The sequence below is a fragment of the Calonectris borealis genome, chromosome Z, assembly GCF_964195595.1.
Source record: "Calonectris borealis chromosome Z, bCalBor7.hap1.2, whole genome shotgun sequence".
Lineage (NCBI taxonomy): Eukaryota > Metazoa > Chordata > Aves > Procellariiformes > Procellariidae > Calonectris > Calonectris borealis.
This window is the reverse complement of record NC_134352.1, coordinates 67,528,285-67,544,682: the sequence shown is the minus strand read 5'-3', so window position 1 is coordinate 67,544,682 and position 16,398 is coordinate 67,528,285. Positions and strand designations below refer to the sequence as shown.

General features: G+C 40.3%; 1 protein-coding gene across 3 annotated transcripts in view; it reads right to left on the bottom strand.

Moving 5' to 3' along the window:
* Positions 1-12,889: 12,889 nt before the first annotated feature.
* The window catches only part of SLC38A9 (solute carrier family 38 member 9), a 50,380-nt gene continuing 46,871 nt past the window's right edge, over positions 12,890-16,398 (bottom strand). For all 3 annotated transcript variants that reach the window (XM_075138294.1, XM_075138293.1, XM_075138295.1), the window contains 2 exons: positions 15,431-15,520; positions 12,890-13,696 (listed from right to left, as the gene is read on the bottom strand). In XM_075138294.1, the coding sequence (XP_074994395.1) occupies positions 13,531-13,696; positions 15,431-15,520 (256 nt within the window). In that variant the 3' untranslated portion in view covers positions 12,890-13,530. The remainder of the gene's footprint in view (positions 13,697-15,430; positions 15,521-16,398) is intronic.

Here is a 16,398-nt window from a genome sequence, read left to right as displayed (position 1 = left end):
CACAGAGCTGTCAGTCTTCAGCCCTGACCCTTCCTAAGTGCATTTCTTTAATCTTACTCATCTTTGCTGAGACTTGTTTGTTCAAATGCTCAATCCAACCCATGTAATTGTTTGCAAGATGGGAAGCTTCCCTTCCCTCTGCAGCCTGCTTCTAGCACAACCATGTTGTTGATTTTCCTTGCACTTTGATCATTTGGAATACACCTGTATTTAAATGTCTCATAAAAATTGTGTGTGTGCGCGTGCGCGTGCATGCATAACTATTTATCAGATTAAATTAAACTATTTTAATTGTAATTCAGTTCAGCGCTAGATTTTAGTTAAGAAGTAGAAAAAAAGCCAAGATGTGGTAGACAAATTATGACTTTTGTTATAGAGGGGAACCTTCTGCCATCAGTGCAGTTCAGAGTGGTACCTGGATCCTAAGCCTGCAGAGACAGGGGTGCAGCTCTGGAGACAGAGACAACTGTCAGCAGGAGAAGAGGAGAAAGGAAGCAAAGGAAATGCACAGGCATCCCCTGGCATGTTTAGTTACTGCAGAGCGCATATGTGATTTTTTCAGTGTTGTTAGTGTTTAGTCTTGCAAGAAACATTTTGAAATAGAGCAGTGAAGTACTGTATGCATGGTGGTGTGAAGGAGCAAGAAGCCGGGGAGCCTCATCTGAAAGCATCAGAGAAGTCAGTGAGTGCAACAGCTGAGGTGGAAGGCTCAGTGGATTGCTCTAATAAAGAAGGAGATTAGTGTCAATTACAAAAGTGTTTTAAATAATATTTCACAATGGAAGAAAACAGTGGGTTGTTTTTCTGGAAACAGGAAGAAAGATGACAGAGATGAATTAGAGTATTCCAATATGAAGATCCTGGGTAAACTAACTCAGCATCGGTCCTTCAGGCTTTCTCAAACAACATGACAGGGTATCTAGCGCAAAAACATGCTGAGAAAGGTTCAGATTCCAGAAACACAGTGACTCATGCATTTCCAAAACAGTGTTATAACAAGTTGCTGTCCAAATTTCCTGCTGTATTATATGTAATGCACATTCAGTGGTGCTGCTGGCACACGTCCCTCTGAGTCAGTATTGAACCACTGCCCCAATTCAGAGTTAGGCGACCACTGTGCTGCTGGAGCTTCTGTCGTTACAAACAGATGTAAAACAAATGTCCCAATTCCTTGCAGTCATCAGTATCCTCTTACACACGGCAGAATCTAATTCATCTCTGACCTGATGACCATGTATAAAGATGGGCACTTACCTTCTGCGTTTCTGTGCCGTTCCAGTTGGTTACTACAATTTTCAGTTGGATTAACGTTTAGCTCTGGGGAGCTGGACTCTAAGTTAAGGAAAGAGAACAGGAAGCTGGAAGGGAACGTTATTCTATACATTTTCTCTTTCTTTCAGTTCCTAATGCAATGATATTATGTTTTAATGCTACTTTACCTGTCCTGTGGATCCTCCTTGCACTGTGTGTTCGACAAGCTCTTAGAGGCACAGGAAACCGTGGGGAGAGGTGAGGAGGAAGGTAAAGTGGAGAGAATGACAAGTACCGGCTTTACCAATATAGACATGAAGGGATTCCCTGATGCCAGGGAGCAAGATAACTTGCCTACTCCACAAGCCCTGGAGTAATCTTGCACAGGGATTTCTCTCTGTTCCCCTCTTTTTTCTGTCCTGGGTCTTACTGCTGAAGAGAGGCATTTCAGCCCTCGGGAAATCCTGACCTGTCCATGCAGACGTTCACTGCATCTTGTAAATGAACTAGAGAATTAGCAGCATTGGGCTTGGACTGAAATGATCATATCCAAATCCGTCAAAACTGCAAGAAGTAAGAAACCAGTCTGCACTCAAAAATTTGGGGCCTTCTCTAATCTTTAGGTGCCATCACAAATATGAAGAAAGACTAACAAAAGCCTCTTTTGTTTTCTTTCCTTTTAAAGTACGGGTGGTTTCCTTGAACGAAAGACATCACGTGGCTCTATGTGCCTTCCTAGTAAAACTTTTGCCCTCTGTAAATGTGACTGTTTCATACCATGTGGTAATCTGGAAATAAGAAATTGTATCCTAAAGGCAATTTAATTGAATTTATAGTCTGGCTTGAAGGAATAAAGTTTGAATTTTTCCCAGAGCACATTACTTGTCTGCTGAAATAGAGTGAATTTTTCAAAGGTGTTGCCTAATGTGTGCTGGAAAACCACCTTTGTAGATTTGCACTGAGGCAAGATGGTATTTGAATCTGCTGGAATGCTTTACATATTCATATCGCCTGAAGGTTGGAAACTTTTTATCACCAGCAGAGTAGCACAGATGACAGTAAAGATACAGTTCAGGCAATGGAAAATGAGATTAAAACAGTTGTTGAGGCTCAATTTTTCTTCAAAACACTTTTTTTGAATGCAGAAGTCCAGATGTCTTTTGTGGAGATGTACTGATTTGCAGAGTACGTTGTACTGGATCCCAAGGACAGCTCAGATAAGTACAGCTTGATCCCTGAATGGACTTTAGATGTAAATATGGAAAACGCAACAGCTTTTCTTGGCTATAATGAGAAGAGTGACATGCCATGTCCCTGCAGCCTGAGGTGAATAACTCCCTACAGCATTTCCTACAGCATTTCCTTCTCTACAGCATTCTTGCTGGCTAGATCACAAGTCATTTTTTAGCAGTGATGGCTTCCACAAATCTTACTCTAGGGGGTATAACTCTCCCTCCAAGAACCTATCCTGAATGGCAGGGCAGTAAAAGTTAGACACAGTAATGAAGAGCAGCCTAAATCTGGTATGTTTTTTAGTCTAGTGCTAAGAAGTCCAGGAGAACCAGATTATAATCTATTTTAGTCCTGTCTCAAATAATCCAGATAGACTTCTTGCAATTGTCCATTGCATTTTTTTTGCAATGACCTTTCTACAATACCACTCTTAAAAATTCAGTTGCAAAATCAGACAAGGCTAAGTCGAGAACAGAGCTATTGAAAGATGAGGGAAGGACATGGGTGGCTTTTATACTAACGCTTAGTTTCTGTTCTGCAGCTGACAGGATCCATAAGCTTTACTGATGTCTGGAGATCTCTGGGTGTGTGCAGCCACATTCCTGTGCACACAATAGCTGGAAAAATTGCTGTTGCAGCCTTGGAAAACATGGCTTTTCTCCACAATTACGATTCATTTATATAACTGCAAGATGCAAACCTAAGACTGCAGCTGGCAACACAGCAAACAATTAGGGATGCTCCACCTTGTCGGATATATTAATGAGTGATATTAAATAAAGAGTCATGCACTCACATTAAATAAGAATATTCATGTACTCCATTACATGACGTATTAAAAAAAACAAACAACCAAACAACAAAACAGAGAACAATGCAACACGCACATACCTGGGAAAGGAAGAGAAAAGAAAGAAAACTTGTTGAATAAGTAGTGCTATAAAAAGCAGTAAAACTTTTGCCAGAGACCTTGTAGTCTCTTGCACACATTTACAATTGTGTTTGATCCTCCTTCAGTTTCTCATGGGACCCTTGTCTAGCTTTGTCATTCTTTATTATGAGACTGACATCAGTCAGCTGGTTTGTAGCCAGTTGCACTAATAATAAACTGGCAGGGAGATCAGAAATTACTGGAACTATTTGGTCATCTTGAAACTGAAAAAGGAGGACTACTCCAGAACTCTTGAAGGCAAAAAAAGACACACTCTTAAGTTGTCATTTCTATAATAGTTGTTTCACAGCAGAAAAAGTCGACAAAGTTAAAATTGTTTCAGTTTATTTAATACTATGTTGGCTTTAAGAGTTGTTAGGATGGCCAGGCAACAGAATCTATGTCCTCCAAGAGAGATTCATTTAATATTAGCAAACAAAAATATATATTGTGGAGGATCCAAACCTTTAAAAGCATAGAAATAATTTATTAAGGAGAATGACTTTTCATATCATACTGCCTATAGCTTTATAAGTAACATACTCCATTTGTCTCATAAGGTTTATAGTCTAATATGGAATGTTAAGAGACTGCACAGGCTTGCTACACAAGCACAGTGTGTGATGGATTTGCATGTTTGACTGCCCTACTTGCACAGTTTTTTGAAGGAATTCAGCTCTCCTGTGCTGAGGTCATTCACTTACAGCTTTATAGTTCTAACCTGGCTCCATGAGAGTATATAGTGCTTTGGGATATTTTTCTGACTGCTTTTGAATATCTGGCTGATGTTAGAGCTTGGTGAAGCTTGGGAGTATCTTACTAATACCCTTGTGAGTGGTAAGAAGATGGAAGTAATGACACAATGCTTTCCTCTGTCTCTGCACCTCTAGGTTTCTGGGTGGAACTGCACATGTCCTGAGGTAGCTTTTGCCATTGCATGCCATTTTTCTATTCATTTCCTATTATTTATTCTACAGCTTTGGTGTGCTCAGTAAGGTATCATTTTATCCCCTTTGAAAGTTCTTGAAGCAAGAAGAGCAAAGCAGTCCGCAACGTTATACCAAGTTTAGCAGTGATGATGATTTGTCAGCTGGAGGGCACCCCCCCCTCAGGTGTGAATGGCTGGAAACTGGATACAGCCTGGAGCAGCTGCGGCTGTGTGTACCTGTATTATACCACGATTACTCCCTCCCCTTTACTGCCGGTCGGAAACATACCTCTTGAATTCACTCAGGCCATCATGGCTAATACATAACATGAGATTAAAATCCTTAAAGCTAGAACCATAATGTTTTATTGTTCCTGAGAGCCAGGCTGTCAAGTTGACTGCTGTCACACACTTATCCTCTTGGTGGACTGGATATCAAGGCGGCTGCGTGATGCAACAGATCACAGCCCAGCATGGGCAAACTTCATGACAAAAGGGTGCAATGTGTACTTCAGGGGTTCCAGCAACAGCAGACAGACGCATGTTATTTGTGTGCCAGGCATACCCAGTGGTGCTCTCTCTAAACAGGTCAGCACCAGAATGTGAGTGCTTAGCCCTCTAGATCCCCAAAAGATTCTTTCTACTTGAGTTGCACAGGTCAGTGGCTCCCCTGCAGCCCGGTCACCGGAGGAGAACTTGACTCAGAGATACCCGATGGACTATGCAACTATTTATTCATTTGCTGAAGAAGAACTGTCATTGGGAGTGCCAGAGCAGGGACAGTTGGTTGTTAGGTTAAGCAAAACTGGATTAGTTGCTCTAAAAAGCAGTGCGATATAATGGACAAGCGGTGGGGCTGATGGAGAAGCACCTGGCAGAAAACCGAGTTCTGAGTCTTCCGTGACTTTATATATACTTTGGCTTAACATTTTAAAATAAATGTGGTCAAAAAAGTTCACAGCTCCTCTCCAGCTGTCTGCTGGCTTGAGGTTTGTGGCTCTAGTCAGTAATGGAGGTAGTGAACTGCATGGAAATTCACACAGCACTTAGAAAAGGGAGGATCTTTTAAAGTTCTGGGACCATTCCTTACAAGCGTTTTTGAAGAGGACAGAGTGCCCTTAGTGTTTTTTTCTTCCCCAGAAATACATGACAGCAGCTACACACAACGGATTATTCACCAAATTTAGTGGGTTCAGCTTGGTTCATACTTTCCGTGCGGTTCAAGTGCTATAAAATACTCCACAGAGAAACACTGCTGACAAATAACTAACAGGCAAAGAAGTAGTACATAGGGGAGCAACAATGCAACTACACACAAATCCCAGAATGGTTGTAAATTTTTGCCCAAGGAGTCAAAGAAAAGCGAGATCCACCCTGGGATGAAATAGCCAGCTGAGGGTACTTCAAAAGTATTCTGTTTTTTCCTGTATGACTTATCACTGCACAAAAAAAACCAAACAGTAAAAAAATCAGGCTGTGCTTCCCACTTACTTTCTGTGTTTTACTGTGGTACTCACCTTTTCAGAGAGTTTTTTTAAGGGTAAATCTGTTATATCACGCTCAACAATATAGCATGTAAACCGTGATGCAGGTCCGACTGCACCTGAATAGCAGCTGCTGAAGTATATGCAGCTTCTTGCATGGAAAGCCAAGTCCCGCTGTTTCTGATGGAATCTTCCCCTAACTGCCAAAATCTTTTCAAGAGCAATTTCTCCAAGGCCTGAATCAGTGCCCATTGAAAGCAAAGGGAAAGATTCCTATTCATGGCAGCTGGCCCAAGTAAGCCAGAGGTCCAGGCTGCCCTTGCCAGAAAATTTTGTTTATGTGCATTTTGATGACTTTTAAAGCTTCTCTTTTTGTAGTTGTCTTTCTTATGGATCTTACTTCTCAGTGAATTTTTTCCAGACACTTCATATACTGGATAAAGCGGGGTTGCTGTGCTTCTATCCCTGATTCAACAGAGAAGATCATTTTATCAGATTAATTTTTAAGAGACCCGCTTTAGTCAGGGTGCACTGGGAAGCATATGCAATGTTAAAACATTCTGCCGTCCAATGGCCTGATTTCCCCTGTATAAACACACGGGATGAAGATAAAAGACTCAGTCATGTGCTAAAGAAAACTGTGCGGTGCCCTCACAATAAAACCATAGAAGCCAGATTTTTAACAAGTTTACCCAATGGTGGAAGTTTACTTGTAGTTTGGCCTCAGAGGTAAGTATAGACATTCCAGTCCAGATGGGGATTGAGGGCAGATTTCACTGTGGAAAGAACTGGGAGAGTCTCGTAAGCTCCCAGGGAAGGTGTGGGAGCCTGTGGTAACATACATACTTTCATGCCACTAAATGGCAATTTATTACCAAGGTGCAAATCAGGTGAACAAACCTGTCTGAAAGGGGCTCATTGGGGCATCTGAGTTATCTACAAAAACAGACAGGAAAGGAATGAAAAACCGTGCACCTTTAGGTAAGAGTTTATTTCTGGAGGAGCTCTAGCCCATTATTTGTTGCATTTGCTATGATGGGGTAGCTGGCTGCCTGCAGAAAGTAAGTGCTGTCTGTGGTATAAACAAGTGCAGAGTGCAGACTGTCATCTTCTGTTTAACTAAACGTGTTCTCTTCTGGAGAAGGAGCAGGAACAGTATATGCAGTCGCAACTCACTGTTTTAGGCCAGACTTCAGTTAGCTTAAAAAAATCCAACCTCCCCCCCAGCATTAAGAATAGCAAATTGTGTTACACCTTTGATATCCCAACTAATTATTCAGAGAAGAAATCACAACTAGCTGGAGTTTGGCTATCAGAGGTTACCCCTAACTTCTCACTCCTTTGGTGTATGACGTATCAAGAGGAGAGACAAGGTAATACTTAAACCTGAACCACCACTGTAAAAATAGTTAGGGAGTTGGTGGCACTATGAAGAAATGTGAACCGATTTCAAGGGCTGAATAAATCCAGTTTCAGGGAGAAGACAGCAGTTTCCCAGGCAAGAGTAAACTACTCATGGTAACTTTCACAGAGGCAGGACATGATCTTTTGCCCATTGTTGTCAATCTGGCTGCACCCTAAATAGCAGCTGTATTCCATAACAGAGGACTTCAGTTACGCAAATCCTCCCTCCCAAGCCGAGGGACTGCAGACAGGATAGGTGAGATTCAACCTTCCCTTAGTAAAGAGTGTTGCGCTTCTATAGGAGAAGAGGTGCTGAGTGAACATGAGCTCTCCCAAATCCCAAACCCACAAAGCCAGCACAAAGTATCAGTGGTAATCATCCTCACTGCCTCTGCCACCCTGTACCAGCCCAGACCCCTTGAACTCCGACGCTGGAAGGTGAAAGGATGTCCCCAAGTTTGCTTATGCTAACTTGGTATCCTGACCTGGGCTCTTATTACACATCTGTATGCAAAAAAACTAGGTATTCACTGAGGAGATAAATAAAAAAACCAGCTTCAATGCAAAACAGCCTCCTCTCTCCTCCCATAAGCAGCCTGTAGCTTGAATGCCCTGTGGCAATTTCGTAATACAATCTCCTTTTGCTCTGAGAGATGAAGCCAGCTGGGCAGTGGGGACAATGTCTCTGTTTGGTGTGGCATTTAGTATCTAGCCTGGAACGCAATGTGTAGGCATTTCTCCTCCCCTCATACTGCAGCTGAATGACTTTGCTGTGTTGATTTGAAATGACCTGACTAATCTCAACTTCCTCTAACAGTTTAATGAAATGTCAGAAGTGAACAAGGTCCACGGAATTGAAAAAAGACCATTCAAACAATGATGAAAAGAAACACATGGACAGCAGTTTTTAAACAGTCTTTGGGCTATTGGAAATAATTCAATGAGCTTTAGCCAAGCTGCAATATAAACATACTAAGAAGGGACCAAAAAATGTTTTATATAAAGCCACGTTTTTCATCTGGACTGTTTAATCTACTTTAGGATTACAAAAAGGAGGTATATGGCAAAAGCCACAAGTAGGTAAATTTGAAAAAAAGAAAGAGACCCTTCCTGCCCCGCTCAGATCAGTTAGTGTTTAGAAATACAAACCACAGAGCAACAGTTACGTAGCACTGGTTCCACCATCTGAAATTACAGGAGTGAGAGGTAGAGAGGGTCTGGCAAGTTGAGTCCTGTTCCTTTCCAAGAAAAGTTTAATGGTGTTCTCAACTGCAGAAGAAATTAAATACACTGATCGTGACTCCAACCTCACAAAATACCAACTCAGAGGGAAAAGCCTGCATTGTACTCCCCCATCAAGCACAGTACAGTGAGCTAAAACAAAAATATCAGTGCTTTGCATATTATTAATATTTTACTTCCTATTAGGAAGTTATTGAGAGCTCTGCTAAAACAGCACTTTCATTACTGAAGACAGCCCCCAAATTTAATGAACTGCCCAAGGAAATGAATTTCTGCTTCCGATGGAAGGTAAGAGAGACACTGTTTTGCTGGTACAGCTGCTACCAGCTATTACCAAGCACTAATCCATTTCCCATTACTGTTTTCCTCAGATGCCTTCATATCCATTATAATCGTGACAGATGTTTAGTGCAGTTGTCCTCTGCATCCTGAAAGGCAAAAATACGCTTTCCAGAGGCAACCATATCTACCATTACTGCCACGCTGCAGAACACGGCCATTGCAGCATCAGCGTGGCTGTACGTACACGGGAGTCTCTGGGACTTCCCAGAATGCAGGCTGTGTATCAAAGATTCGACTGTCTCAGTTACTCCGGGAAGTCTCTCCTCCTTCCCAGCAGCTCCAGCACTCAGTTGTACTGTTTCTGCCTCTCAGCTTTCTGCTGTTATGCTATGCTGGAGGGACATTCATGGACATGGGCCACAAAGGAGTTTTAAGCAACTTCAGGGCTGACTGCACATTCTTGCATGTTAATTAACATTTGCCCAAAGTCCAGCACGCAAAGTTAGGAGATGCCAGGTCTGAGCAATGATAGGGAACCAATTGCTCTTGCAACCTTTGCACTCTCAAGCTGACGCCTTATGGCAAAAAAGTTATGTGATCATGTAATCAAAAGCCAACCATTGAGGGGAAAGCTGGCGGAGGAGGAGGGGGCAGTCTGGAGGTTGGGCGGGCAAAATGCCTATCCAACAAAGCGCTCAGCATTGCAACCAAGTGCCATTATCTTCACGTATTTTTTGTATGTGGAGTTCGAAAGGCTGAACTTTTAAGAAAAAAGGAAATGTTACATAAAATGTCCTCCCTGAGCCCCTCCGTTTAAATGATGCAACGTTTGAATCCTGAATGCTCATTTTTGCTGTGCAGATCATTTGCGCTACAGGATTTAATACATTAAGATTAGATTATTAATCCAGACAGAACAGAAGAAGATGATTTGTAGGAACAGATACAGCTGTGAGTGATTGGAAGAGCAAGGGGAAACTGAGAGCTAATAAGCACAGGGGAGATTTTGAAGCCTGCTAGAAGCTGAAAGAAAGAATGTGGGTCGCGATAACATTAAGAAACTGGAGCAGATGATGCTAGGCCATTACAGAACAGGCAATGAGGTTAGTACAAGCACGGATATGGAGAAGGTAATTCTTTCTCTTGTCATGGCAGAAGGCAGTCATAAGAGCCCCATCATCTGTCCCTGTCCTTAGAAAGTACGACTACTTCTGCTCATCACAAAGCTCCCACTGAAAAACTAAGGCCTTCGTCTCGGTGCTCCGACTGTGTGTAATCACAGACATGTCCACAACTTCAACACAGAGGCATGTCCACAACTGCTCTTGAAGCTTCCTGGGAATTTCCCTCGCTACTGGTACTTTGGCAATGTCTAAAGGTCATGCTGGGTTAATGCCTTATATACCTTGAGATCTGGGTTTTGGCTTGATGGTATCAGCACACATGATTACAGCTGCTTGAGCCCCATGCAATGAAAACTTCAGTTTGCATCACAGAGTTACCACATAATACGGAGGGCTGGATTTTCAAAGTGCAATGAAGTAGGGATGGTGCCAAACAAAGAGCCTGGTACTGTTACGAAGAAAACCTTAGACTCTTATTCAATGCCCAGAGTTGACAGTATTTCACCTCACAGCTTACTCCACCAAAGCTCAAATGTAAAGACAGAATTCAGTATTTCCAGCAGAAATCATTTTTCTTCTATGAGAAGGTAATAAATGGTATTTCACAATACACCATTGGGTCTACATATTACTTTTTCTGCGCCACTAAGTCACGTGATGATTTGCTGGAACAGAGAACATAAGGAATTGGAATTAGCTGGCCATCACTGCAGGTCGCACGAGAAGCAAGACGAAGTGTGGATTTGTGGAGGACTACATTTTGTGCTTGCATGAAAAGAGACACTGCAATCTAGTTCTGGTCTTTTAGACCATTTAAGTTGCCATGAAATTTTAAAATATTACTTAACTCAGGATGTTGACTGTTGACACAGAAAAAAAAACCCTGAAAATGCCACTCTACTTACACACTCCTAACTTGTTTCTGACACTTGTGAGTATCTCAAATGCATGTAGTAAAATAAAAAAATACTTTCCCATAAGAAAATGTGCTTCAGGTGATGCCAGTGTAATGAAATATTTGTTAACACTTTAATACTTACCAATTTATAATTCAAATCAAAGCTGTTAAAGGCCTGTATAAATAAACAGTGCGGCAAGAACCTATTTCTGTAACCCAGGGCTAAAACAGGCTCTTGGAAAGGTACAGAATAATTTCCTTCTAAATATTAACTCAGATCATTGTACATAGCACAACTGGCAAAGAGACAAACAGATAGACGATGCAATTAAGACACTTCACCATGAACTCTGTCTTACTTGGGAATTTCTGTTGAACTACTAGATCCTAACAGAATTTAATTCTACTAAAAATCAGTGGGCATTTTACTACCTGCTACCATGGCAAGGATTTAACTCATGGAACCATATTCAGATGGAACATGGAAAGACATAATCAAATTGAAGTACCTGCACTCCTCAGGGTTTGTACCTAAATTAAGCACTGAGTCTATAATGAATAAGCACAAGAGCTTAATGTGAATGAGCCAATGCTGCTTGAAATCCTGCATCTTTTGTCCTTTCCTTTCGGTGTTCAAGTACTTCTCTTCTGTACCAAGTAACTGTGGAGGGTTTAGCAACATATTACAGTTGTGGAACTGTAAATTTGCAAAATTTGTTGGAAAGAAGAGGAAGTTTGTTGGAAAGTAAAAAAAAAAAGCAGGTTTAATTTGTGAAATACACTGCTGAGAACTTTGACGGAATGCAGCCATCAAGTTACATGCAGTGATGACTACCTAGACGTTCAAGGAAGTATTTTATGGCAGAGGTCAGACCCTGTCCCTAAAAAGCAAATGTGTTGGCCAGTGCTAATGGTGTCAGCACTGCAAAATACGCTCACTGTCAGGCAGTGAAAAGGATGGACAGATATGCCCTAGAGAATAAGGAAACCAAGCAGTGGAAGATAAGAGTATACACAGGGAAAATGGCCAGGATGGGGCAAATACTTCTCTCTAATACAGAACAGATGATGGATGTATTCTCCAATTCTGATTTAAAGGCACAAAAAGTTTCACAAGAAAAAGAGAGAGAATCTGAAATAATTATTCTGATCTGCAGATAATATTCCAAACTCATATGATCTTGTATTTCATACAAATCAAAGGACATTTATGCAAGTCAGTGTCCTTTACACAGTTTGAGGAGCCTAACTCAAACAAACAGATTTACATCATTACTACAAAAATTCACATTGTTTTCCACAGAAGCATGGTAATTATCTAGGTTATGCTTTTCATTGTCTTTCTGATGAAAATACAAATTCTTACCCTGCAATGTAATTATTTCCCAACTCAACTCCTACTTCACAAATATTGCATCACTCCAACTTTTTCACTGTTTTACTTACTTCGGAATTTAGCGTTGCTCAGAGTCCTCTTTCAGTTATTCTACGTTTGTTGATTATTTTAATATACTGGAATTCTGTACAAAGAGGAGTTTTTACTCTCTCTCCAACCACAAACGATGACATTCCACTAGTGTCTGGCAACTTAACTGTTGCATGTTTTGGGTTAAGACTCAGACTCACAGTCTGAGACAGTAGGTGAAGGAAGGTGTCTGTGTGCTTACGCATGTACACCCTCTTAGTTAGTAAACAAGAAGTTAAAAAAAAAACCACAACAAAACCCTTCCCAGATGCTTCCAGCTTCCGTTAGGAATTATCTAAAACTTAAATCATTTGATTCAGTCCACAGTTCCGAAGAGTGCTAGCTTTGTCTCTCTGCTCACATCCAAAACGTCTAGGGTAATGTAATGGAAGAGCAGAGTGAGAGACCGCTAGCTTAAGACCCTCCAAGGGAGGGAGCAAGCCTGTGATGAACATTGTGTCCAACTGCATTCGTAAAACCACATGCAACTCCTGACAAGGCAACTTCACAGCTTCACATCATAGCCCAGTTAACAGAGTTGAAGTGAGGTCAAGCCTGGAATTCTAATTTTAATTGTCTTGTTCTAATTTTTTTTTATCCTCCTGACTTTCTTCATTGTAAGATCACAAATAACTTGTGTACATAATCGTTCTGAATAAAACACTGAGACATGAGTTTATTGTTTCTCTTAGTTGGAATTTCCTAGAGGAAAAATATTGCCAAAACAATTTAATAGCATATTCAAAATTAAGAGTGCATTTTGACCCAAATGACTAGAAATTAACCTAAAAAAAAAAAAAAAAGGAAAGACAATCATTTCTTCATTTTCCAAACAAAACAGGAAAAAAACTGCAACAAAAGAGCATTTCAAACAGTCACTGAACAATAGTGTGAAACATGTTTGTTAATAAAGGTAAGGACAGTTCCTTCGGAGGAAAGAGAAGTTCTACCGCCTGAGGCTGAAAGCTGTGTGTTTTGAGAAGTGTGCTGTAAAAAATTAAAATATTTGAGCTTCATTAATCTTTGATGCACATTCAACAAAAATTGGAGAACTACCTCACTCAAATCTGAACCATTTCACTTCTCACAAAATTGCGTTTTCAGAGGAGCAAGACAGGTTTCCTGTCAAGCGCCTGAAAGATGTGTTTTGAATTTGTTTCAAAGGTGCAGCTTTTCTCAAGAAGATCATATTGAGGACTGTTCGTTCTCACGCATGACAGTCTTGCTCAAGGCTGTTGCCAAATGTCACAGTACCACTTTTGACAGCCACAGGGAGAAGGGGGATTTTTCACAATAGGAATTGTGCAATCAGATTAGCCAGTCCAAGGAGGATTATAAAGATGTGAATGATCAATGCTGGCCACGTCAGCTGCCCAGCACGATGCAGGGAAATCACGTAGATGAGGGACGGATACACGAATACAAACGCCAGACCACATGTTGCTCCAGAGTATCTGAGGAAAGGGGGGGAGAGGGGAAGAAGAAAAGAAAAAAAAAAGAAAAAAAGAATGGTTTGTGTTAACTCTCATTTCTTGTTGTCATTTTTCCCCCTCAAACCAATGAACAGTCTGGCTGAACAATAACTATCTGCAGTCACTAAACATAAATTTCTGTTCCTTGCTGTCCTTCTCCTCCTTCACTAGCATTTAATTATGCCCCCTTCTGTGTTGCTCAGCCCCCTGCTCCCCTGTACCTGCACTCTGACACGCCCTTGACATTTCCGTCACATTCCCAGAAGCTTCTGGGGACTGACTCCCTCTCTTCGAGTTGATCTTTCTACTTTCTTTGGGGAAATTTGTGAACATGCAACATGGCCATCCTTTTTTAGGCATCCTTTACTGTTAGAACTGCAAATCTCATTGCACCCCAGCCATCTGAGGACACATGTTAAAGCATGTAAGCATAGAAATGCTCCTGAATCTGCAACTTTTATTTTAATGTATTTAATGAGCTCCTAGCAAACCATTCTCCAGACCTGAAAAGATCAACATGCCCTCCTGGTAACATGACCAACCACAGCAAGTGAAACATTTAACTGTTCTTTTCCTAATCACTCCCTTGCTTACCAAAACCTTCTCATTATTTTCTCCTACTGTGAGTTTCCACCTACTAAGCTATACTGCAGCCAAATGCGCATTATTAACTAACAACATATTTTATTTCAAATATTTGAACATTCCCTTTAGACAGAGGAAACATCATAATTGAGAGTAACCATCTGCAACACAAAACCAGCAAATACCTAAGTTAGACTATATATAGACAACTTATCAGCTGGAAATTCACTGTTCAAAATGTTTGATTACTATGCACAGTATGAACACATTAGCAGAGGTCAGGATCAGTCTGCAAACAGAAAAATGTATTGCATGGTATTTATTTGGAATTAAGAACTAGACCATCTCTATTACTGGAATACAAAAATTTTCACTAAAAGGAGAGGTAGGAAAAAAAGGAAATGGAAAAAACCTCAAGGATCAGCCACTGAGCAAAAGTAAGTTATTTTGCTACTCTGGCCAGACCCAAGCCTGTCATTCTGGTTTTATAATTGCAGATTTCTATATTTTTAAACACCTCCCTCTCCTGGTTGCTGTAGGAAAGATGCGAACTAGGAATGAATGACAATGATTACAAATATGGTGGTGCCAAATGTAGAAAATAAAACTCATTAGATTATTTCCGCTAATCTTTCTCAATTATAGAAATCCTAGGTGTTTATTAACTCGGTAAATTTAAGATATCATTTAGAAGTACAACTTCTATGTCACTTTTCCCTTTGACGTTACTTGCTTTCTTGGATTTTTATTATAGACTTTCAAAACAGCTTCAAAGGGTCTTGACACAAAATAAAAGCTTGAGAGAAGCCACACAATAACCGAGCAACTTTTCTACTGACACCATACTCTTTCATGTTTATAGTTATAAGGTCCTCAGATACAGCTCCAAGGAAACTTGGGGAATCATCCCAATCACCTCAGATACAGAGGCACAATTACAGATAGCTGCTAGTCAGAACTTTAAAAGAGCTGATTGTTTATACTTCTAAATCATTATTTACATCTTAAAAAGGTGTAAGCCTCACAAAATATAATGACAGAATTACCTGCACTCATACTGTTCCTTTTCAACATCAAGAGGCAAACATGCAGCAACACCAGAGGCAAGTTCACTGTGCAAGCAACACTCACCTTATGATACCTCCTATATTCGGATAAAATCTTGCCATTGTTACTCCAGCTCCTACAATTGCTATGTTCAGGACGAGCACATGGAAAACGCTACAGGAAAGTGAGGGAAGAGTGTTAAAATCTATGCTGTATTTATTACAAAATATGACCATTATCCTTCATTTACACTAATGTTTAACTGGTATATGGATTGTGTTTCCATTTGCACGACTCACTATTAAAACTGATTAATTTCACAGCAAACATAACATCTACTGAATATTCAGAGTGCCAAACTCTAAATAGCTAGTGTTTTGACTCAAAATATTCTTAAGGAGTAAGTATGTGTAATTTGGCAGTTCTTCTGAAAAACACCATACGTGGTACTCAGCACTCAAGTATTTCAGATGGATATTCAAATACCAAAGAAACAATACTGTATAACTTAATTCCCACAAGAAAGAATTAGCTTGTTCAGAGAATGATCTGAATTGCTCAAAGTGAACTAATGGAAACCAGAAGAAAGGAAAAGATGTATTGAGTGGAAAATGTTACATAGAAGACAAGGAGGGAAATAACACCTTAAAACTTGAACTCTAGTGCATTTTGATAGAGGACAAATGTTTACAATGTTGGACGTCATTGAATATTTGACCTGTGTACTATTTATGCTGGAATTTTTTGTTGAATTTGTTTTTACAAAGAATGTCCTGTTGCTTTCCTTTTTGCATTAAGGATGAAAAAAATGGAGAATTTCTGTTCTGCAAAAGCAGCTTTTAATGCATCAGACAAACTCAGTGTAGTTATGCACAGAGCTGAGACTCAGGAGAGTATCACTTTTCTTTAGAGAATATGAAATGTTGGCATATTTTAACATAAGGTAAAGTCAGGAAATATAATAAAAAACTGCGATATTCTGGTCACACAGCTGTTTCTATGAAGGGAAAAAAGAATTCATACAGAGGAAACATACATACACTTACAGGTTT